The 25,681-nt window shown below is 36.8% G+C and overlaps 1 protein-coding gene across 2 annotated transcripts in view; it reads left to right on the top strand.

The window, feature by feature from the left end:
* Positions 1-25,681, top strand: part of NCAM2 (neural cell adhesion molecule 2) — a 553,783-nt gene that overhangs the window by 472,435 nt on the left and 55,667 nt on the right. For both annotated transcript variants that reach the window (XM_049857852.1, XM_049857854.1), the window contains exons 13-15: positions 4,351-4,470; positions 6,077-6,198; positions 24,470-24,650. In XM_049857852.1, coding sequence (XP_049713809.1) covers positions 4,351-4,470; positions 6,077-6,198; positions 24,470-24,650 — 423 coding nt within the window. The remainder of the gene's footprint in view (positions 1-4,350; positions 4,471-6,076; positions 6,199-24,469; positions 24,651-25,681) is intronic.

Here is a 25,681-nt window from a genome sequence, read left to right as displayed (position 1 = left end):
GTAAAATATAGGGTTGCATTTTTATTTTTGTTGTTATGGATATTATTAAATCTAAACAGTCACCTCAGTTTTGCTCTTTACTTTGGAGATATGCTCTGATACTTTGGTAGCTCTATAGCTATCCATTTTAAACTGAAAATAAGGAGACTGTATCTAAAATATGGTCTCCTCACCTTTGACTTATGATTTTGATTTACAGGTATCTCTCAATTAAAATGTGTTCCTTAAATGCTATTATGTTTCTTAGTTGAATTTTATCAAGCCAAATAATGGGGTATAAATGTTACCAACAGACGTCATCATCACAGCTGAGTTGCAGCATACCTCATGCTCTTCAAATGATGCTTGCAGCCACTTCTTCACATCACAAAATTATGGAGAGTTCTATCACAAACAGTAGCCTGCAGCAGCATAAACTTCTACAGAAATCTCTCATGTATTAGGATGTATCATGCTCACCATGGGGATTATCTCTGTAAATTTTAACTACCATTTGTAAGTAAATATCATTAGGACTGGTTTTGTTAGTAAATATACATGTTCCCACAGAATCACAGATGAGTGATCTTTGGATTATACATTATTTTGCATGATTTCACAGGCGGTACATAATTTCACCCTTGCATAGATAATTGATGCATACTGGTGATAATTTCAAAGATCACAATTTTTTATCTATGCCTTTCCTTCTATTTATTTTTATGCTTTTGTTTCTATGGTATTTAACCTCAATGCTATTATTTATAATCTGAGAGACCTAATGAACATTAAAGCTTTGCTGGATCCCAGCCAAAGGTGAAAACAGGCCCAGGGCCACGTGAGTCTTTCCTGAGCCTAAAACATGCACCTTTTCAAAGAGGTTATTGCAGCCAGACTAGATCCTGCATGTGTTTCCCATATCTCCCATGTTCCATTAGCTCAGGCCACATAATGTTACAGAAGAGGATAGTCTTCTCTCACACAACACTGCTCCACGACATTATATTGATGGTCCACGACATCATATTGACTGTCCAAGAGCCTAAGCATTGTGATTATAACCTGTTTTGGCTTTTTAGTGCAGCCATAAGGAAATACCACTAACTAGACAGCTTATAAGAAGAGAATTTTAGAGTTTCACTGTTCTGGAGACTAGGATTCTGAGAGCGGCGTGCCGGCCATGTTGATTCTTTTGGTGGCTTTGAGGAAGCACCTGTTCCATGCCTCTCTTCTAGCTTTGAGAAGCTTCAGGAGTTCCTGGAGCATCAAATGGTGTCCTTCCTTTTTCTCCCCTTTTCTGTGTATCTTCTCTTTTATGGAAACCCTGATGGCATAGTGGTTGAGTGCTACAGCTGCTGACCAAGAGGTCAACAGTTCAAATCCACCAGGCGCTCCTTGGAAACTCTATGGGTCAGTTCTACTCTGTCCTATAGGGTCACTATGAGTTGGAGTTGACTCAACAGCAGTGGGTTTGGTTTTTGGTTTTCTTCTCTTTTATAAGGACACCAGTCATAGTGGTGTCACTAGTGGGGCATGGGTGGTGTAGACTGCACAGGGTAACACTGTCAGAGGAGGTGACACAAAAATGTCTTTAAAATTTTTGTGCAGTGTTTCAGTAGAAATTTGTTATTTTTTAATAAAAATACCCCTGTAGTTAGTTACAACAAAAACATTTTTCGTAAGCCCAGTTTACATGTATCAATGTATCTCCAAGGCTAGAACTCCATGCTAATTTACTTTGTAGACCTTCTAATGCCCTCCTATGAGTCAGAATTAACTCGATGGCAATGAGGAATGCCCTCCAATCAGAGCTGTCATTATTACCCAATTACAGTGATGCTTCAAATCACATGGTTTCATCTGCACTCACTACAAGCACACGCTGTTGTTTTTGTTGTTCTGGTGTTTTTATAGTTGCCGATTTTGTCAAATTTTCTGGTGTTTTAGCTGTAATATTGTGGTAATTAGTATTTGTGAACCTATATCAATAATTGTTTTTGAGAATGATATAGTAATTAAAGGAAAAGAAGGAGTGATATATGGAAATTACCATTTACAAGTAACACTAGTACAATAAACATTATAAGGATTCTTTGTGCTCTGGTATGAGAGGATGTGACACCATGAATTACCGCACTGGGTGCCTCCAACCCTAGTGATGCCACTGGTCATATTGGATTAGGATCCACTGTACTCCAGCATAACTTCATGTTAATCTAACTGATAACACCTTCAGTGACCTTTTTCCAAACAGGCTCACATTCATAGGTACATGGATTTGTACCTCAACATACCTTTTTGGAGATCACAATTCAATTGCTAACAAAAGCCCTGAAGAATAAACACACTTTGACAAAGTTTTAATCTCTTTTGTGGGCCCATTTTACTTTGTTTCAAATCTTGGGATAAACGTATGAGTTAAATTGGCAAATTATGGTGAATTTTAACCCTTGATTTTCTTGTTATGCTATGAGCAGAATTTTCTTTCTTGAGGACAATAAAATGCCAACTTCTTAGCATTTAGGCTACTAAACTCCTTGTGATTTCCTACTCCCTTCGGTAATGAACCTGACCAGCATCATCTATGCTCCCACATTCCCTCCATTGTAACTATATTCTTTTTTCTGAAGCTGACATCACATGTTCATTTGCTCTAGGTCAGCAACTGGGTTTGGGCTTCCTGAAAAAGCTCACAGGTTGTTAGCTTGTCAGAAATCATTTAATTTAAGCCTTGGTTTTTCCATTTATCCTTGCAGCTTCTAATCAGTAGGCATTCCATGGCAATCAGTTTCTCCCAGTTGGTTTCCCTTAGCTCTGACACCATGTGTTATAAGCTGAGGTTTTGACAAGGTGATATACACTCAAAAGAAAGTTGAGTTTTCTTACAAAATAGGCAGTTAAACTGTGAAATCAAAATGAAAATGTTGCCAATTGGCAGTATACCTTTCTTGCTGCTTTTAGGACATCTGTACTGGGTTAAGTAAGATCCGGATGATATTTGAACTGTGTATTTCTGTCATAAACCTTTATCTGCTGTTAACTATTTTCTCTATTTTCACAATTCTACTTGGAGACAAAGAAAACAGCTCTGTGGTGTATTCAAGAACTTTGTTTCCTTTTATAAAATTTAATGGTAATTGAATGAAGTTGTAAAGATTATAATAAAAAAGCTAAATAAAGGATATGATGATAAATATGGGGAAAGAATGGAATAAATAGAAGTATCAAAATGAATTCACTGAGTATATTCATATGGTATAGAATTAAAAATGTTTTGTAATTGAGTATTGTAATATTATTTATGAGAAATAATAAATTATGTTGAATGTATACCATCTTTAGTCATGCTTCACATAAAAGCAAATACAAATATTATCCTAGTTATCTGCAATATAACCTTTTATTTTATGATTGACTGTATATACTTCTATTATGAATAGACCGTTTGACATGGATTTATGATGAAAATCATACATACCTCCCCATGGACCACTCGAAAGGCATTACTGTTCCCACTAGTACAGTTTATTTGTTTGTTTATCTATTTATCTATTTATTGCTTTGTGTACCAAAAGCAGTAAGGATAGAGTCAACTATAGTATTTTTTAGCTCTAGCAGAGGAATTTGTGAAAATGTGAAATCTATAAGTGTATCCAAAATTCTCTGGCAAATCTCAGGGGTTGACATGACCCAGGAGATGTTTCTAATAACCCCCACATCAGTGTATTTTTCAGTATTTCTCCTCCTCTGTATTGTGTTGAATCCAGGTCAGGCACAGCATATAGTTGAGAAGAAATTTAGAGAGAAGAGATAAGCATTGACAAGTTTTAAGATAGCATTAAAAATAATTTGATGATTTGACATGAGATTACGGAATAAATGATCTACCTCTGCTTCACTCAACTTGGGACGCTTTGATATAACTTAATTGTTTGCCAGTTATATAGCTATATTGAATCCCATATTCCTATTTAATAAAAAAAAAAAAAAATCCATTTAAAGTAGACCGGAAATACTCTGGAAAGTATTTACATCATTCTCACTTTATGGATATTAAAAAGATGAAAAAAGAGATCTTACTTTCTGCCTTATGAATATAAGTATCACAAAAGGAGCTATAACTTTTCTTCTTTGAATGTTGATGCCCAGGATTGGAAAGCTAAAATACAGGTGAAGAAGAGGACTATTCACAAATCATTCTCTTCTTATATTTATTTCCTATTTTTTCAGGTATTTCATGGAAAGCTTTACAGTAAAATTACTCAGCATTATAACACCTTGATTTGTTTTCCTTAAGGGTTGCTATCAGTTGGAATCAACTCGATGGCAACGGGATATATATATATATAATTTTTTTCTTCTCTTTTCTAGCAATGGTTGTTTTGAACAACCTGGAACCAAATACAACATACGAAATCAGGGTTGCAGCTGTAAATGGAAAAGGGCAAGGAGACTACAGTAAAATAGAAATCTTTCAAACACTACCAGTTCGTAAGTAACCTTCTCTGTTGTGCTTTCTGTTGACATTCTCTTCACCTGCAAATTTAAAAGGAATTTTCAAATGCAGGGAGAAGTGTAAACATTTGGGGAAGTGACTTATGTCTTTATTTAAGTGGTCTCTAAAGATGGCGGCATTTCAAATTAAGAAAAAGAATTCCACTCTTGAGCAAGGGAAAAAGAAGACATGCACTGAAACTCATAAAGTAAAAATTGCTCTCTCAGGAAATTATCCCAGGCACAAAGGTGTCCTACTTATCCATAGTCTGATTAATTGGATTGTAGTGCCCAGACTTCATCCTGTGGGACAGTGGAAAAATGTCTGTGTAATATGCCAAATAAACTAATATTTTGATGGATCATGACTGTTACCTTTATCACATAAATTATATAGGCTCTAAAATAGAATGCAAGAAAAACAGAACTACTAAATTAATCCATCACAATAGTGACTACAGGAAAATAATAATACTAGTTTATTGTTCTCATAACCATCCTTCTTTGGGGTATTGTTCAGTCCACTGGGTTTACTTGAGGAAGTTAAGACAAATTTTAAAAGATTTAATGTTTCCTTTATGTTTAGTAAATTATGATAAATGGAGAAAATCTATGCATAATCCTGCCTATTATATATACATAGGAGGTCGGCCAAACTGGCCACAATAAATTATTTTACCCTAATTTGTGTCCAGTTATCTTTGTTCTCATAAAATCTGTCAAATATGCTCTCTTTTCTTGATCCCCAATGCTAGTGTCTTTTTCAGCCCCCTGTTATTTCTTCATCAATTGAATCTTGATTCACAATCCCACCTTCAGATTAGTTTTTTTCTAATCCATCTTCCAAAATGATGATAATAATTAATGTAAACCAAAAGGGTGTGCCCAACGACATGATGTCCATGGCACACAGCAGAAAGCTGGCAATCCAAGTTACCAAGCACTGATGGCATCCTTCACATTGAAAATTCTTGCACTTCAGCACATTCCTATTCTATTCAGAATACTGTAAGCATCTTTGTTATAAGATCATCTCTGTCTGAATAAAAGCATCAAAAGCAAGTATTTTATTGTTTCTGAATTAAAACAAAAATTGAAGCACAGGTCAATATAATTGGATTCTACATTTTTTTTTTAATTCAATTATACATCTTGCCCAAAAAATCTTTGTGGTGGGAGTCGGTAACTAACTTTTAAGCAGTTATCTTTCTTGATTGGATACAACCCATATTTTAATATGTTAAAGTGTTTGCATTCATAGTTGTAATCTATTAATAAAATAAAAAGAATCATACAATTAACAGTAAGAAGTGAAGTTTTTCACTTGTATATTGCAGTACAGATTTCACAGCATTTGCACATTTATATAAATAAAATGTTCAGTGCTGAGGTTTCACAATTGTGGCATGTTACCTCTTGTTTTATGAATGTGGCTATTTCTTGGATGGGAAAAATGAGGATCCACGATCATATCACATCAAATGTCAAATAGCAAATGGTAACTCCAGAGGGAACTTCATGCCTTTTGATTTTTATTAAATGCAGTTTTCTGTAGACATCTAATATAAGTGTGAATATGAAGATTCTTGTATTGCCTGTTTAGGTGAACCAAGTCCTCCATCAATCCATGGACAGCCAAGCAGTGGGAAGAGCTTTAAACTCAGCATCACCAAACAGGATGATGGAGGGGCACCTATTCTGGAGTATATTGTCAAATATAGAAGTGTAAGTACCCTGTTTGTTATCATTTTGTAACCGGTGTTTTCACATTGCATGAAGATTTGCATTGATTTCATAGACACATCCAGAGTGAATGCACATTAAATAACAGCAATGATAAGTAGTAGTCATAGGAATTCAAATGCCAATTTTGCATTTCTGAAATTCATCTATATATGTTGTAAAATGCTTGCATTTTTTTTTTTTTAACCCAAGCCTAAATCATAGAAATAATACCGTGTGCTTCATCTTGTAATTTCTAGGTGTAAAATGGGACTTGGCAATGTTTCAGAAATGGGATACCATTTTCCCTGTTTTATCTCTCAAGTTTTGCAGGATATTTTCACCTCCTATTTCTCATACTATTAATAACCCTAAACTAAGCCCTCTTATCACTTATACTTACTCTAAGTAGGATTGTTAGCAAATACACTGAGAATAAATTTCTGTAATCAAATAATCAGATCGCTTTACTCTGGATATTTAACAAAAATGGTCATAATGATCCTGAGGAAGAGGGAATAGTTTTCTTCCAGTTTATTTCGGACTAGCTGGTGAGGGATTTTGGACAATCAAGAGCTGCACTGGGACTTCTGATACATGTGGGGAGTAACGAATGCCAGATGGTGGCAGAGAGGTGCAGAACGTTGCCTATTGGACTGCACCTCTGCCTACAGCTAACAGTAATGTCAGGGCCACTGTGGTATATGTTGAAAATAAAGCACAATTTTAAATTCAGCTTTGTAAGGTTTATTTACTAATGTAGATAACCATTTCTACAATACAGGGTCAATTTAAAGTTTATATTGATTGAACATTTAATATTTATTAATATTAATAATTTAATATTTATTAATATTTATGCTATCAATGCTGTGTTTTAGCAGGTAGGGTTTAAATAATCAGTCTGCAATAGTATGTACACAAAGTCTAAATATTTTCTCAGAAATACGCAATATTCCAAATTATAATATTGATGGTCCTAAATTAGAATATCTCAGTTTTGAGGGGTAATACAAAAGGAAATTTGATTTTGAATATCACAGTTCAATAATTATTTTTAGACATCAGTTTAATCGTTTGGATTTGAGATGAATATCCGCTTCAGAGAACTTCTCTCTCGCCCAGCTTTCATCCTGGCAGTGGTGATGAGCAGCTGTGTGTCTCTTTCGGACACTCAGCTATGGCAACGTCGTGCCTCTACTGTAAGACAGCTCTGAAAAGCTCATTGGTATCAGTGAACTCGATAGCTTCATAGTACTCAAGCCGGGGTTCTTGGCCATTGTCAGATGCCCATATGGAAATTCTTTAAAATGGGGAGAGTCTCTTTCTAAGGGACATAGGCCTGAAACCAATTGATGAATTTATTGAAACTGGGATAAATAGGCCTTCCATTTAGCTTGCATCCCACATTTGCACCCAGTAGACTTTATGGTAAAAAACACAGGTCGACGGTAAAATTCTGTAGGCAACCCCAATAAAATCCTATGATGATCATATTTTATGTCTATAATTACCTAAAACTGAACAATACATTTTGACTTGTCCTTTTTAAAGAATTGTATGGGAAGTAACACAAATGCTGTATTCATTTCAACTGCTGTGTGTATCCAACTGCTGTTGTTCATTTGAATTTATAATAGCAAATATTTATTGTGATATCTTTTTTCATATCATACATACTAGTACTTTTCACTAATAAAACCTTTACAGTTTAGAAATACTGTGACTCTTTTGAGCTCGGTTTCTATTTCCACTTAAAATAAAATGAAATTCGGTAACTAAAAAGAACGTGACAGCTCATAGCATGTACCTCTCTCAAAATATTTAAGATAAATCCAAGAGGTAACATTAGAAATTCACTCATGGAAAAGCCATTATTATTTTATTTCCAGGAAATGGTCAGTAATTTTTATATAGATTTTACTCATAAAATTAGAATGTATTGTATCTCCATTAGAAAGTACTTTTGGACTGGAGGTGGTCTTAAACATGGCTGATGGGTCTTAAAACAAGAAGTTTGTTTTTTTTCTTACCATGAAAAAACTTTGGTTTGAGGCAATCTAAACCTAGAGCAGCAGCTAAGCAATATTATCAGACATCCAAATTGTTTTTCTCTCTGTTATTTCATTTTAGCATGTTGGCTTTTATTCTCATGTAGTTCATCTTGTGGCTTCATATCCACATTCAAAATTTGAAAATACTTTAAAGTTAGACAAAAAGGGCAATGGTCTATTTCAGCTGATTCTATCTTCTTTTTAGCAGGGCAGTTGGGGAGTTGGGTCAACTATACAAAGGGGAATGCCACAAATTTCTAATCTGATTATCTTTGTTTAGTATCTTAATGGCTATCTGTCACCAATCCTATGTTTCAGAACATGCACACTACTGGCTTTTTGGGTGATAGAATATATTTGGTTATCCAGCCCTGTACCAGAGCCCTGGTGGCATAGTAGTTAAGATCTTGGCTGCTAACCAAAAGGTCAACAGTCCAAATCCACCAGCTGCTCCTTGGAAACCCAGTGGAGCAGCTCTACTCTGTCCTATAGCATCTCTATGAGTCGGAACCAACTCAACAGCACCTAACAATAACAAAAACAGCTCTCTACCACCCATTGTAGGATATTTAGCATCCCTGGGCCCTAATTATTGTTGAAACCTGAAAATGTCCCCTACAGTAACATTAAATCTATTGAGAATCAATTAGATTCACAAAATGGAAATAATGACATTTTAAATATTTGGAGATTTCATCTAGATACAAGATTTTTTTTTTTTAACTTGAAAAGTACTGCTTAAAAAAATTACTTTGAATTTATTTTGACGTCTTTATTTTTATTTTTTATTTATTTTTTTAATAATTTTTGTTGAGCTTTAAGTCAACGTTTACAAATCAAGTCAGTCTGTCACATGTAAGCTTATATACACCTTACTCCATACTCCCACTTACTCTCCCCTAATGATTCAGCCCTTCTAGTCTCTCCTTTCGTGACAATTTTGCCAGCTTCTAACCCTCTCTACCCTCCCTTCTCCTCTCCAGACAGGAGATGCCAAGACAGGCTCAAGTGTCCACCTGATACTCGTAGCTCACTCTTCATCAGCATCTCTCTCCAACCCATTGTCCAGTCCCTTCCATGTCTGATGAGTTGTCTTCGGGAGTGGTTCCTGTCCTGGGCCAACAGAAGGTTTGGGGACCATGACCGCCGGGATTCCTCTAGTCTCAGACAGACCATTAAGTCTGGTCTTTTTATGAGAATTTGGGGTCTGCATGCCACTGATTTCCTGCTCCCTCAGGGGTTCTCTGTTGTGCTCCCTGTCAGGGCAGTCATCGGTTGTAGCCGGGCACCATCTGGTTCTTCTGGTCTCAGGATGATGTAAGTCTCTAGTTCATGTGGCCCTTTCTGTCTCTTGAGCTCATAGTTGTCATGTGACCTTGGTGTTCTTCATTCTCCTTTGATCCAGGTGGGTTGAGACCAATTGATGCATCTTAGATTGCCACTTGTTAGCATTTAAGACCCCAGATGCCACATTTCAAAGTGGGATGCAGAATGTTTTCATAATAGTATTATTTTGCCAATTGACTTAGAAGTCTCCTTAAGCCATAGTCCCCAAACCCCCGCCCTTGCTCTGCTGACATTTGAACCATTCAGTTTATCCCGGAAACTTCTTTGCTTTTGGTCCAGTCCATTTGAGCTGACCTTCCGTGTATTGAGTATTGTCCTTCCCTTCACCTAAAGTAGTTCTTATCTACTAACTAAACAGTAAATAACCCTCTACCACCCTCCCTCCCTCCCCGCCTCGTAACCACAAAAGAATGTGTTCTTCTCAGTTTATACTATTTCTCAAGATCTTATCATAGTGGTCTTATACAATATTTGTCCTTTTGCCTCTGACTAATTTCACTCAGCATAATGCCTTCCAGGTTCCTCCATGTTATGAAATGTTTCACAGATTCATCACTGTTCTCTATCGATGCATAGTATTCCATTGTGTGAATATACCACAATTTATTTAACCATTCATCCGTTGACGGACACCTTGGTTGCTTCCAGCTTTTTGCTATTGTAAACAAAGCTGCAATAAACATGGGTGTGCATATATCTGTTTGTGTGAAGGCTGCTATTACTCTAGGGTATATACCGAGGAGTGGGATTTCTGGGTTGTATGGTAGTTCTATTTCTAACTTTTTAAGAAAACGCCAGATAGATTTCCAAAGTGGTTGTACCATTTTACATTCCCACCAGCAGTGTATAAGAGTTCCAATCTCTGTGCAGCCTCTCCAACATTTATTATTCTGTGTTTTTTGGATTAATGCCAGCCTTGTTGGAGTGAGATGGAATCTCATCGTAGTTTTAATTTGCATTTCTTTAATGGCTTTTAATGGCTAACGATCGAGAGCATTTTCTCATGTATCTGTAAGCCACCTGAGTATCTTCTTTAGTGAAGTGCGTTGACATAGAGGAATCCAAGTGATTTTTGTATGTTTATCTTATAACCTGAGACTCTGCCAAACTCTTCTATTAGTTTCAGTAGTTTTCTGGAGGATTCCTTAGGGTTTTCTGTGTATAAGATCATGTCATCTGCAAATAGAGATAATTTTACTTCCTCCTTGCCAATCCAAATGCCCTTTATTTCTTTGTCTAGCCTAATTGCTCTGGCTAGGACCTCTAGCACAATGTTGAATAAGAGTGGTGATAAAGGGCATCCTTGTCTGGTTCCTGTTCTCAAGGGAAATGCTTTCAGGCTCTCTCCATTTAGAATGATGTTGGCTGTTGGCTTTGTATAGATGCCCTTTATTATGTTGAAGAATTTTCCTTCAATTCCTATTTTGCTGAGAGTTTTTATCATGAATGGGTGTTGGACTTTGTCAAATGCCTTTTCTGCATCAATTGATAAGATCATGTGGTTTTTGTCTTTTGTTTTATTTATATGTTGGATTACATTAATGGTTTTTCTAGTATTAAACCAGCCTTGCATACCTGGTATAAATCCCACTTGGTCATGGTGGATTCTTTTTTTGATATGTTGTTGAATTCTATTGGCTAGAATTTTGTTGAGGATTTTTTTACATCTATGTTCATGAGGGATATAGGTCTGTAATTTTCTTTTTTTGTGATGTCTTTACCTGGTTTGGGTATCAGGGAGATGGTGGCTTCATAGAATGAGTTAGGCAGTATTCCGTCACTTTCTATGCTTTGAAATACCTTTAGTAGTAGTGGTGTTAACTCTTCTCTGAACGTTTGGTAGAACTCTGCAGTAAAGCCATCCGGGCCAGGGCTTTTTTTTGTAGGGAGTTTTTTGGTTACCGTTTCAATCTCTTATTTTGTTATGGGTCTATTTAGTTGTTCTACTTCTGATTGTGTTAGTTTAGGTAGGTAGTGTTTTTCCAGGAATTCATCCATTTCTTCTAGGTTTGCAAATTTGTTAGAATACAATTTTTCATAATAATCTGATATGATTCTTTTAATTTCAGTTGGGTCTGTTGTGATGTGGCCCATCTCGTTTCTTATTTGAGTTATTTGTCTCCTTTCCTGTATTTCTTTAGTCAGTCTGGCCAATGGTTTATCAATTTTGTTAATTTTTTCAAAGAACCAGCTTTTGGCTTTTTTAATTCTTTCAATTGTTTAAAAAAAAAAAAAAAAAAGTTCAGCTCTAATTTTTATTATTTGTTTTCTTCTGGTGCCTGATGGATTCTTTTGTTGCTCACTTTCTATTTGTTCAAGTTGTAGGGACAGTTCTCTGATTTTGGCTCTTTCTTCTCTTTGTATGTGTGCATTTATCAATATAAATTGACCTCTGAGCACTGCTTTTGCTGTGTCCCAGAGGTTTTGATAGGAAGTATTTTCATTCTCGATGCATTCTATGAATTTCTTTATTCCCTCCTTAATGTCTTTTATAACGCAGTGTTTTTTCAGCAGGGTATTGTTCAGTTTCCAAGTATTTGATTTCTTTTCCCTAATTTTTCTGTTATTGATTTCCACTTTTATGGCCTTATGGTCTGAGAAGATGCTTTGTAGTATTTCGATGTTTTGGATTCTGCAGAGGTTTGTTTTATTACCTAATATGTGGTCTATTCTGGAGAATGTTCCATGTATGCTAGAAAAAAAAGTATACTTTGCAGCATTTGGGTGGAGTGTTCTGTATAAGTCAATGAGGTCAAGGTGGTTGATTGTAGCAATTAGGTCTTCCCTGTCTCTGTTGAGCTTCTTACTGGATGTCCTGTCCTTCTCCAAGTGGTGCGTTGAAGTCTCCTACTATAATTGTGAAGGTGTGCATCTCACTTTTCAGTTCTGTTAAAGTTTGTTTTATGTATCTTGCAGCCCTGTCATTGGGTGCATAAATATTTAATATGGTTATATCTTCCTGGTCAATTATCCCTTTAATCATTATGTAGTGTCCTTCTTTATCCTTTGTGGTGGATTTAACTTTAAAGTGTATTTTGTCAGAAATTAATATTGCTACTTCTGCTCTTTTTTGCTTATTGTTTGCTTGATATATTTTTTTCCATCCTTTGAGTTTTAGTTTATTTGTGTCTCTAAGTGTAAGGTGTGTCTCTTGTAGGCACCATATAGACGGATCATGTTTCTTTATCCAGTCTGAGACTCTCTGTCTCTTTATTGGTGCATTTAGTCCATTTACATTCAGCGTAATTATAGATAAGTATGTGTTTAGTGCTGTCATTTTGATGCCTTTTTATGTGTGTTGTTGACAAATTCATTTTTCCACTTACTTTTTTGTGCTGAGATGTTTTTCTCTGTAAATTGTGTGTTCCTCGTTTTCATAGTATGTGACTTTATGTTTGCTGAGTCGTTAGTTTTTCTTGGTTTTTATTTTGAGTTACGGAGTTGTTATACCTCTTTGTGGTTACCTTAATATTTACCCCTATTTTTCTAAGTAAAAACCTAACTTGTATTGTCCTATATCGCCTTGTATCCCTCTCCATATGGCAGTTCTGTGTCACCTGTATTTAGTCCCTCTTTTTGATTATTGTGATCTTTTACATATTGACTTCAATGATTCCCTATTTTGAGCATTTTTTTCTTTTTAAAATTAATCTTAATTTGTTTTTGTGATTTCCCTATTTGAGTTGATATCAGGATGTTCTGTTCTGTGACCTTGTGTTGTGCTGGTATCTGATATTATTGGTTTTCTGACCATACAGTTTCCTTTAGTATTTCTTGGAGCTTTGGTTTGGTTTTTGCAAATTCTCTAAGCTTGTGTTTGTCTGTAAATGTTTTAATTTTGCCTTCATATTTTTGAGAGAGTTTTGCTGGATATATGATCCTTGGCTGGCAGTTTTTCTCCTTCAGTGCTCTATATATGTCATCCCATTGCCTTCTTGACTGCATGGTTTCTGCTGAGTAGTCTGAACTTATTCTTACTGATTCTTCTTTGTAGGAGACCTTTCTTTTCTCCCTGGCTGCTTTTAAAATTTTTTCTTTATCTTTGGTTTTGGCAAGTGTGATGATAATATGTCTTGGTGATTTTCTTTTTGGATCAATCTTAAATGGGGTTCGATGAGCATCTTGGGTAGATATCCTTTCATCTTTCATGATGTCATGATGTTCTGTTATCCCTGCCTGTTCTAGAACTCCAATCACACGCAAGTTATTCTTCTTGATAGAGTCCCACATGATTCTTAGGGTTTCTTCATTTTTTTTAATTCTTTTATTTGATTTTTTTTCAGCTATATTGGTGTCAATTCCCTGGTCCTCCAGATCTCCCATTCCGCATTCTAATTGCTCGAGTCTGCTCCTCTGACTTCCTCTTGGGTTGTCTAATTCTGTAATTTTATTGTTAATCTTTTGGATTTCTGAATGCTGTCTCTCTATGGATTCTTGCAACTTATTAATTTTTTCACTATGTTCTTGAATAATCTTTTTGAGCTCTTCAACTGCTTTATCAGTGTGTGCCTTGGCTTTTTCTGTAGATTGCCTTATTTCATTTTGGAGGTCATCCCTGATGTCTTGAAGCATTCTGTAGATTCGTTTTTTATATTCTGCATCTGGCAATTCCAGGTTTGTATCTTCATTTAGGAAAGATTTTGATTCTTTAGTTTGGGGAGTTGTAGAAGCAATCATGATCTGCTTCATTATATGGTTTGATATCGACTGCTGTCTCCAAGCCATCACTAAGATATTGTAGTGATTTATTCTATATTTGCTCACTGAGTCTTACCTTGTTTTGTTTTCTTTCAATATACGTAGATGGGCTACTAGATTGCGCTGTCTTGATTGTTGTAGCCCTTGACTCACTTATGTCCTATTACCAGCTTGTTTGGGCTGTTACCAGATATATAAGCCTAAGAGTCCATTCACTATTCTTGAGTAGAATCTGATTTTAGGCCATCAAGTGTGTGGTGCAGACTGTCACCTATCCACCTAGAGAAGTAGTGGTGATAGTTGTGTGCATCAGATTCTAGTAGTAGCAGGGGGTCATACGCCGGGGGGGCAGGATGGTGACAGGCTTCCCTCAAGTGCCAGTGAGGTAGGTGTGTCTGTATTCCTAAAGCACTTTGGTGGGTGGGCTCTGCAGCTGTACGTTAGGCCCCCAATGCAAGTACCTCTACAGATTGGTAGGTGTCACCCTCCTTAGACTCCTAAGGCAGGAGGCTAGGTGGTCTGGGGGGAGCTTCAGCCCTCAGTTCCCTGTTGTGGGTCGGTGAGGACTCTGTTGAATACGCAGAGATATCAGACCTGGGAAACTTGTCTTTCCAGTAATCTGCTAAAACAATTACAGTCAGATCCCTATCAGAAATGCCTTTGCTTTATAATAGCCACCTTGTTCCCTGTAAGGATGAAAGCCCAAGACTGTGGATCACATATGCTTGGCTGGAGCTGGTTCTGTGTTTTTAGTCCAATTAGGAAAGGATTTTTGGTCCCTGGGTTTTTTGTAGCTTCTTCTCTCAGGCCAGGAGAATGGGTTAGGAAAAGACCAAAAAAAAAAAAAAAAAGAAAAAAAATCGCAGGGCAGTTCACTTTCTGGCTCAGGAAATTCCAATGTTAATGAAGCCGCCTGGGAAGGGGAGGGGAGGGTTCAGATAAATAGGAGAGAGTAGCACCCCGGAATATAGACGAAGTTACTTATCTTGCTTGGGATGACTTTTATCTGAGATTCCCAAGGGGGGCGCGTCGACTGTGTGCACTGGCTGGGTAGAGATTGCCCCGAGGGTCAGGCCTGCGTCCCATGCTTGCGCTGTCTCAGAAACCGCAATTAGTTCTTCCACTCCCAGCCTAAAGCCCAGTGCCAAGGTTCCCCGGCTGGGACGCTGCACTCCCGGCTCTAAAACCAGTCGCTGCCTCCCAGTGACTTCTCCTCCTGTCAGCCAGGTCGCTGCACTGCCTGCGTGCACTGGCTGGGCTTCCCCCGAGGTCAGTTCAGGGGGGTAGGGCTGTGTCCCGTGTTTGCACCCTCACAGGATGCCCTGCTCAGCTGCCCTGCACCCAGTCCAAAGCCCGGCGCCAAGGTTTCCTGACTGGGATGATAGCTCCAGGCTCCAAAAACAGTCGCTGCTTCCCCGTAGTTGTTCCTTCTCAGTCTCTGTCACTCAGGTCAACTCTTTAGATCTGTGTTTGATGGTCAGGTTTTGTAGATTGTCATGTATGTGATCAATTCACTTGTTTTTCCGAGTCTTTGTTGCAAAAGGGATCCAAGGTAGCTTCTACCTAGTCAGCTATCTTGGCCCCGCCCCTTTATTTTTATTTTTAATGCAGATTAGAATTAATTTTTTTTAAGAACTTTTTTTGTGAAATACATACAGATGCAAATAATTAAGACTGAAAAACACGATATATAAAAGCTAACAATCAACAACAAATAGACAAAAACTTATCAAGAAATTACCAAAGGTCAACAGTTCATAAAGAAAACTCAATGGCCAAATATTATTTACTAGTAATCAGAAAGCAGTCTCTGGAAGGTGAATGAGTTTGGCTGAGAACTGAAAGGTTGGAGGTTCCAGTCTACACAGAGACTCCAGGCAGAAAGGCAGGGACATCTAGTTACAAAAAATTACCGATTGAAAACCCTGTGGAGCACAGTTCTCCTCTGATAAACATGGAGTCGTCAGAAGCCAATATCAGCTTCACTGCAACTGGTAAAGTGGTAAGCATAATAAGACTAGTAATAAGATCTATCAAATAGTAAAATTTGATAGATGTAAATTTATATAATGGTCATCAAAAAAAAATTTACCTTTGCACGTGGCTAATATGATACTGTCCAAAAGATAGGCTCAGTCTTAGATAAAAATAGATAAAAATTGAGTCGCAAATTTTATCTTCAGTAAATCTCCATCTTTCATTTTATTATCCTTTTAACTAAATGTTAGAAGTACCTTAAAGGTGTCTCCTATTTACCCAGTAACTATGTTTTTCCTCACAATAAAAAAACTTCTTAGTTCCTTCTCAATTCCCTCTCATCCTTGTCTTCCCATAACCCCAGATTTTTTCTAATTTCCAGCCAACCCTGACTTCAAAAAGTACTGGAAGACATGCTTTTAAATATCAAAATGGAAACTATTAGTTGCACAGATTGACAGGTAGCTACAACTGACTGATAATCAATTACTATGTTACTTTTCTCAGAAGTACTAGCATTTTAACAGGAAACAGATTTGATAGTGGAATTTCAGGCATCTATATAGGGTCGCCATGAGTCAGAATCAGCTCAACAGCACTGGCCTTGGTTTTTTTTGCTATGGCAAGGACCTCTGGTGGCAAAATGACTAAATGCTTGGCTGCTTACTGAAAGGTTAGCAGTTCCAACCCACCAGCCGCTCCATGGGAGAAAAGTCTTGGCAATCTGCTTCTGTAAAGATTTAAGCCTAGAAAACCCTATGGGGGCTGTTCTGCTCTGTCCCCTGGGGTGGCTATGAGTCGAAATCAAGTCAACAGCACCCAACAACATAGCAAGACACCATATTTGTAAAAGTAACTCCTCATTTGTATTTTACAGGAATATTAAGAACGAAGGCATTGCTCTTTCTTGAAAACTTTTTTTTTTTTAATTAATTAATCATACAGAAAGTGATGATTTCTTACATTTTGGGGGGCTAACTGAACCTTAGAGAATTTGGGTAACTTGGTCAAGGTGGGTATCAGAATGTAAGACTGTATAAACATAGTTTTACAGCAGTAAGGGCTGAATAAGAATCTGCCTGTAGAGATTATATCAACCCTTCAGCTAATTTCCTGTCTCCCCTGAACACACTCCAGCTCCTGTGCGTCCAAATGCAGCCATCTCAGTCAGCCCTTTTCTGTCTCACCATACCAGTTAATGGCGTGCCTTCCACTTCAGTGCACTAAGATACTCTGTTGTTAGTTCCTGTCTAGTCAGTTCTGACTCATGGTGGGCCCATGTGTTACACAGTGGAACTGCTCCATAGGGCTTTCTTGGTGGTAATCTTAAGGGAAAGAGATTGCCAGATTTATCTTTTGCAGTACTGCAGTGTGGGTTTGAACCACCAACCTTTAGGTTAGCAGTGACGTGCAAACCATTTATGCCATCTAGGGAACTTATTAAAATCTTCTACACATCCTTGTTTTTCTGCCCACTTCTCTACCTCCACTGTCTTCCTAACATCATGCACTGCAGGTCCAATTAGAGATTCCATGATTCAAGAAAAAGTTATATTATTGTAGCCAAACAATAGCCCATCTCAGAATGGAATATTTTTCTCTACATTTTAATTCTCAAGAGATTATGTTTTACATTAGCAAGCTTGCATATTCAAAAAGATTCGGTAGCTAAATATTTATAGCACCATTTGCCATGATTTTCTGCACTTGTATTAAAATATTAACTATTTCAAAAAAGTTCTCAACCATCTGTTCTTTTTGTATGATTCTAAACCACTTCTATTAATTTTCAAACTGCATGAATTTCACAGTGGAATAAAGTGCAATTAAGTAACTTGAAAGCTAAGTTAGATACATGCAATACATTTTTTAACTGGTAACCTCTATGAAAAAGCCTAGTGGCACAGCGGTTAAGAGCCACAGCTGGTCGCCAAAAGGTTGGCAGTTCGAATCCACCAGCTTCTCCTTGTAAACGCTATGAAGCCGTTCTACTCTGTCCTATAGGGCCACTATGAGTCAGAGTTTACTGTACAATGAGTTTTTTTTTTTTAAATGAAAAAAAAAATAGGGGAATCTAGAAAATAAACTGTCTTAGTTGTCTAGTGCTGCTATAACAGAAATACCACAAGCCCACAAATGGGTGGCTTCAACAAACAGAAATTTATTTTCTCACAGTTTAGGAGTCTTGAAGTCTGAATTGAGGGTGCTCGCTCTAGGGGAACGTGGTCTGTCTCTGTGGGCTCTGGAGGAAAGCCCTTGTCTCTTGAGCTTCTGCTCCTGGGTGATCTTCATGTGGCTTGGCATCTCTCTTCCTCCATGTCAGTTTCTTTGCTTCCTTCCGTAGTCTGCTCCTTTTATACCTCAAAAGAGATTCATGCAGGGCATACCTTACACTAATACTGTCTCATTACCGTAACAAAGAAAACCCAATCCCAAATGGAATTATAAACACAGATATTGAGTTATTATTTACAACACATATTTGTGGGGGACACAATTCAGTCTATAACAGGAACACTCTTATGATTGTCACTTGATTGCATCTTCTGCCCCGTGTTTCAGTTCCCCTGTGCACAGGACTATGTGTTTTATATTCTAAGAACAACAAAATTAGGGTAATATATTCCTCGTTAATTTCTAGCAGACACCGAATCTAAGCATTTAAACCTGGGTTTCACTGGAAAAAGAAGACGACTAGTTGTATCATAATATAGAGAGAATATAGATTATGAACCAGGAAGCACACAGTATCCTGTGTTATCCTGAGCTACAGCACTTGACTTAATTCATTCACCCATTAAGAAGACAGAATTTATTAGAATAGGACTAGAGCAATAAAAGGAGAATTAGTTGTCTTTTTTTTTACATGGACACTTCATGAAAAGTAACTTCTCTCACAAGAAGTCAGCAAGATTAAACAATATTTGGAGAATAAAGACAAGCATATTAATCTCCTATGGTGTATGGAAAATGCAAGAAGTTATTCTGAATATAGAATATTTTATACCTTAAAACTTTTTTTTTTTTTAGTACTTGTGTCAATATAGCTCTGTATAATTTAATAGTTTTTTTTTACATGCTTCCATGAGTTTTTTGCTATTTTCCATCTAATTTGGTGCTAGCTATGGGATCATAACTATCTCTTTAATGTTCACACATAATCCTCCTGAGCTAGCAAAAAAAAATTTTTTTTAAAAGGTACCTATTTTTAAATGAATTGTGAGGAAAGTATTTTAGAGACTAGTAAGGTGCTTATTGCACAGGCCTCTAAGTCTTAATTGTCCTTCGTAAGTTATTTGGAGCCTGGGAGATTGTATAATATCTCAATGGCTATAAGAAAAAAGCTAATTTTGAAAAGGGTATTAAAATAATCAATAAGTAAGATTAAGTTGTGGTTGTTGACAGAACCTAATTCCTAGTTGATTATATCTAGGCGTTTAGATTGAAATCTAAAGTTATTAAAGTTGTGAAATATTTTCAAACAGTGAGTGGCTATGGATATTAAAGAGTGTTCATCTTTGTATTAATAGTATAGTATAGACTACTCATTGTCAGAGTGAACAAATGCATCAATGAAGCAATTAATAAATAAATTAGCTCACGTTTCGCTATGATAAAAAGTCCTATAAATAGATTAATAACATGTGAAATAATGAATAAGAGGAGTAGGACCTTGCACTGCAAGTTTTAATGGGTATGAGAACACAGGAGGTGATGAGTAAAAAATATATGAGTACTTTTTTTTCTCCCTAAAGAAATGTGTATGTGTGTGTGTTTGTGTGTGTGATGGAGATCAGGAACAGATTCTATAGGGCAGAGTTTACAAAAGTTTAGCCAGCTGAACGACATGGAGCAAAAGCAATTTGAATCAGTTAGGATAAGAGAAAGAGAATAGAACCTGATACTCTGCTAAAAACCTCCAAACTTTGCATCTTGCCAAATCTCAGTGAAATACTTTTATTTTTTTTTTCTTTTCTTATATATATCCAGGATGCTAAATACCCTCTCTTATGTTCAGAGTAGAAAACTGAGCTTTAGAGAAGTCTGGTGCCTTCTCTAAGATCCTACAAGTAGTGCCTAACTAGACTCTGCTGTCAGGAACTTCAGGAACCAGGAACTTCCTCACATGGGACAGAGAATCTTAAATCAGAGAACATGGAGTCAGAAGAGCCTCAACATTCATCTCATCAGTACAAGCTTGCTTATGCTACTGTCCTCTCCTATTATAGTTTCCACACACCGTTGTCTGTGCGTTCCAGGACACCTAGAACATGCAATGGACTTCTTAGCAAGAATAAGAGCAGTTGAGGAGCCCTCTAGAAATAAGAAAACCAAACTTCTTCACTTTCCCTCCACTCTCCACCCTATACAGATAATAGCAAATACTCCTCAATATGCTGATATTAGGATTTTAGAAACACTATTAATGAGGGCTCTTAATTGTCAAGTGGCCTTGCTATCTATTTTCTGACAAAAAAGATTGCGTAAGAGAAACTATACCAAAGCACAAAGGCCTTTTTTTTTTTTTTCCCACCTCAGTAGCTGCCCTTCAACATTTAATTGGCTTATTAATAATAACCCTATTCAGCAAATCATCTCATTAAGTTACCTAGGGGAGCACTTTGCAACTAGATTATCTTCAATCGTTCCCTAGGAAGTTAAATTTTGTAAATGAGGCACTCTGTAAATGCATAATTGAGATTTTGATGCCTAAGGGAAAAATTTGGTAACACCCACTTTATTTTTTTTTTTTCCCCTATTCCCTCAAGGAATAGCAATTAGGGGATTAAAAAGCCTCCTTGTCTAATGTTGAGAAAAAAAAAAAAAAAGTTTTTTTTTTGAGGGGAATATAAAACTGATTTCTGGAGAAAATATTATAATTAGCCTTGTTTCTTTATGCCATCAGTTCAACTACATAAAACGATAAAGGAAGTTTTAGTTTATTAGGCTGAGTTCTAACTAGTAAGAGTGAAATGATCACTAATGCCGAAGAGATTGTCTGCATGTCTTGTGATTGTCAGGAACTTTCACCTCAAATGCCCAATACTTATGAAAGCTCGTTCTCCAGAAATAGTATTTTTAGAAGATTACCTCAAGGGTATGGAGTCTATTTATCTCTCAGGAGACTAAATTTCACCCTCCGATAACCCAGAACTCAGCTGTTGGCTTAATCATTGGTTCTGGCATTAATATCTCCAATCAGGACCAAAGCAAAACTCGACTCATTCACAAATTTCTACAAAAATAGCAACTCAAACGAAACACTTCGGAGTTCCATAGAATATACTGGATATCTGGGGCCACGGGGGGGACCACAGGAGCACAAGACCTCCGTTGCCTTTTGTCCTTGTACTTATCTAATTCTTAAGTCTCTCTGCTTCTCCCAGCTTCTCCTTTCTGTGTGTGTGTACACATAATATATAACATAAATATTATATGCTATTTTATTTTATTGTATGTGTATGTGTGTATGTCATATATAACCTAAAATTTTCTTTTAGAGTGAGATTTCCTTAAGCCTTACCATTATCACTATTGTTACTATTTTTTGCATCAACACTAATGCAGTATTTTAAAATTTGGTTGAAACAATGAGTCTACAGCATCTGTTTTTGTATCTCCCAGTGGTTGTGCATTTTTCTGAGGTTCTAAGTCACTGTGGTTTTGTTTTTCATTTTTGTTTTTTTGTCTAAATACCTCTGAATCATACTGTTTTATTAATTGAGTTATAACAAATTAAAGAGACAAAATATGGCACTGGAGTTTATTAGAGTATTTCCGGTGAGGATAACAGCACTTCTCAAAGGAGGTATTTTTGGCTCCTGGACTCTATTAGGGCTCCTTGTTACATGTTCCATGGCACACTGGTTCTTCAAAGAACTTGTGTTTTTCTTCTGAGCTAGTCTTTAAACTCCAAGATGAGAGTTTCGTCTATCTTCTTCACTGCTGTGTTTACGGTTTCTAGAATAGCCACAGCACCCAGCAAGGGCTGAATGAATACTGGATAAATGAGTGACTAATAAAGAATATGTTAGGGAAGCAGTGACTGTTTGGATCAACTGTCTATGGCATTGCCATAGCACACCTAGTATTGTTTCCTAACTTTGCTAGTCATTTAGTGTCTCAAACAGGTTACAGTCCTTGTTGCCCAAACAGTCCTCAGTTTTCCCATGACCCTTCCGCTACACCTCATAACACCTTAAATAGTACTGGGCTAGAGGGCAATCTAAAAAATACATCAGTTTGTATGTTCAGAAAGCAAGGCAAATGTCTCCTGTTTATAGAACTTTAAGTGTTTGTCCAAAATCCATGGCATCATTAGAGGTGCTAATATTTTCAGTTTTAAATTAAATAAAACAGTCATACTGATCTATTTTGTAAGAAAAGTTCTATGGCACAGGGAAAAAAAAACTAAAATAGGAAAATAGTGTGATATCAAAACCATAATATATTCCTGTCATTTCTGAAGGAAAGTTCATATTTATAATTCCATCTACTTAATGTGATCATGGATTTAAATTCTGCAATATGATTTCAGAAAGTAAGCCCTCAATTATTGCCCAGGCCTCTAAAAATATTATTCTTTATAGTCAAAGAAACATACAATTTTGGCTCAACATAAATTATACTGGGTTGAGCTCTAAGTTTAAAAAAAAATAAGACTACCTTGTTTCTATCTTATCCATCCATCCATCCAACCATCCACCCATCCACCCATCCTCCCACCCACCCACCCACCCGCCCATCCAACCATCCATCTATCTTGAGCGTAGCCAAGCTAAGTTTATTTGTAGCTGTACCTCTAGGAGGAGCCCGGGTGGCACAGTGGTTAAGCATTCGGCTGCTAACCGAAAGGTGAGCAGTTTGAATCCATGAGCTGCTCCTTGGAAACTCTATGGGGTCACTATGAGTAGGAATCTACTCAACAGCAATAGGTTATATATCTTTAGGAAGTATGATCTGGAATCACAATGACCGATTATTAGATAAATGATTCTAGAGTAATTATTGTTTTATCTCCACATATTTATTAAGGAAATAATTATCTCCTAATAATAGCTGACATTGTTAAGTGATTAAGATGCCTCAGGCTCTGGGAAAAGAAATATACTGTTTTCTTCATTGCTTTCTCATGGAAGCCAGGAGGCACCTTCTACCATCATGTCTGTTACAGAGAGGAAGGAAAGGAGGTAGAGCAGTTACGAAATTTACACGTGTTTACTTGGTAATCATATGGCACAGCTGGATAATTACATTGTTTTAGGTAGTTGAGTTCATCACACTACATCTATTTTTCTGTGTTAATTTTAGTAAACACAACCTTTTTTTTTCAAATAAAGGTTTATTCAAAAAAATTAATGGTCAAGCCATTTATTTTAGTAAAGAGTCAAATAGAAATGTAGAATGTGTGAGGATACATAACAAGCTTTTATTTTCCTATGCTATTGACCTGTTTAACAGGTAACAAGTATCACTTGTATGTTTTTTATGGGTTGTAAAACATCGTAGTACTAAAACAAATACCAGTATAAATAATATCCAGACTTTATTTGCAAGACACATTATCTTTTTTTTTTTGAACTTCAGGAGTCTTTAACAATAATTTCTGGCAATTACTTTAATAAAGATACTTTTTTCCTACATATGTTCAATCTTGCCTTTTCACGTAAACCTGACCTGATGCTGTCGAGTCAATTCTAACTCTTAGTGACCCTATAGGACAGAGTAGAACTGCCCCATTGGGTTTCCAAGTAGCAGCTGGTGGATTCGAACTGCTGCCCTTTTGGTTAGTGGCCAGGATCTTAACCGCTGCACCAGCAGGGCTCCGCATAGCATGGCCTCTTCACATAACTATTAATAATCAGCAAAGGGACCAAAAACCAAACTAGTAGATGTAAGATAGGAAAAAAAATCTAGAAACTTAATGGAGGTGAATTACCAACTGCTAAACCATCAAGAATTAATTATAAAATCATTACTCATTAGCCAGTATGAACATTACCATTTATTATGGAATTATGCCAGAAAGAATAGTGACTTCATTTACATAGCAACTTCTTTTATCCCTCTGCATAAAAAAACTACTTTTTTAAATATATTAATAAAACACTTGTTCCATTCCAAGATAAATTGGATTTTTTAAAAATCAGAGCTTTAGTGTGTGGATATTTTTTAAATATAGTTTGATGTCTTTACAGAAAGATAAGGAAGACCAGTGGCTAGAGAAAAAAGTGCAGGGAAATAAAGATCACATTATTTTGGAGCACCTACAGTGGACAATGGGGTATGAAGTGCAAATTACAGCTGCCAATAGATTGGGATATTCTGAACCGACAGTCTATGAGTTCAGCATGCCACCAAAGCCCAACATTATTAAAGGTAAGCAAACCTGTTTGCAATGTGCTTTATAAGGCTGAAAATAACTATGACATCATCTCTTTTTATAACTCTTATGGATTTTTTCTTAATATTGAAAAAAAAAATATTACAGACGGCAATGTATATTTTTTATTCTAACCACGAGTATTATGACATATTATATTCAAGGTCTCTCAATCCATCTCATGGTATGTTGCTTAGTTTGCAAAATACACTTTGACAGCTTTTGTGGCAGGGGAGGTAGAGAAAGGATGAACTGAGGGAAAGGATGGGAGGTAGGAGTGACTGATGAACATCGACGTGGGGAGTTTCTTTTGATACCAGAAGAAACTTCTGCAAAGAAGGCAACTCTGCCAATCATATAAGGGACTGGTGCTCCACTTCTGGGAAGATGTGAACAAAGATAATGACGAGCTCATCCATGCCTAACCAAGCAAGTTGATTTTTGGATAGATGAAACCAAGCATACAGGGAAGCGAAAGCAGCCACAAATGCAGCTCCACAAAGAGAGCTATCTCTGGAGTTTCCAGGAGGCTGACATCCTGACTGACAGCAGGATACTCTCAGGTGGCAGTCATCACACACGCTAATGTGCTTCTGCGTTTGGTGGATTCCACCTTTGTTAGGTAACAGTGCTTACATCCTCACATGTTAGTAATACTATCAAAGTCCACAGACAGAACATTGAATGTGTTTTCAGAGAAACACCGTAGAGGTAAAGATGCAAAAATTTATCCTGGTTCTAAATCATATTTAACCCTGTTAACCAGTTGTCGTATTAATTTTTCTTTAAGTACCATTCTTTAATATTAACTGAAAATCTTGTGTGCATATATATATATATATATATATATATACCAAAAACCAAACCCAGTGCCGTCAAGTCGATTCCGACTCATGGTGACCCTACAGGACAGAGTAGAACTGCCCCATAGAGTTTCCAAGGAGCACCTGGCGGATTTGAACGGCCTACCGTTTGGTTAGCAGCTGTAGCACTTAACCACTACACCACCATGATTTCCATGTATAGC

This window comes from Elephas maximus, chromosome 18 (assembly GCF_024166365.1).
Source record: "Elephas maximus indicus isolate mEleMax1 chromosome 18, mEleMax1 primary haplotype, whole genome shotgun sequence".
In the NCBI taxonomy this organism is placed as follows: Eukaryota; Metazoa; Chordata; class Mammalia; order Proboscidea; family Elephantidae; genus Elephas; species Elephas maximus.
Note: the sequence above shows the minus strand (reverse complement) of the source record. Positions and strands in the feature narration are given on the sequence as shown.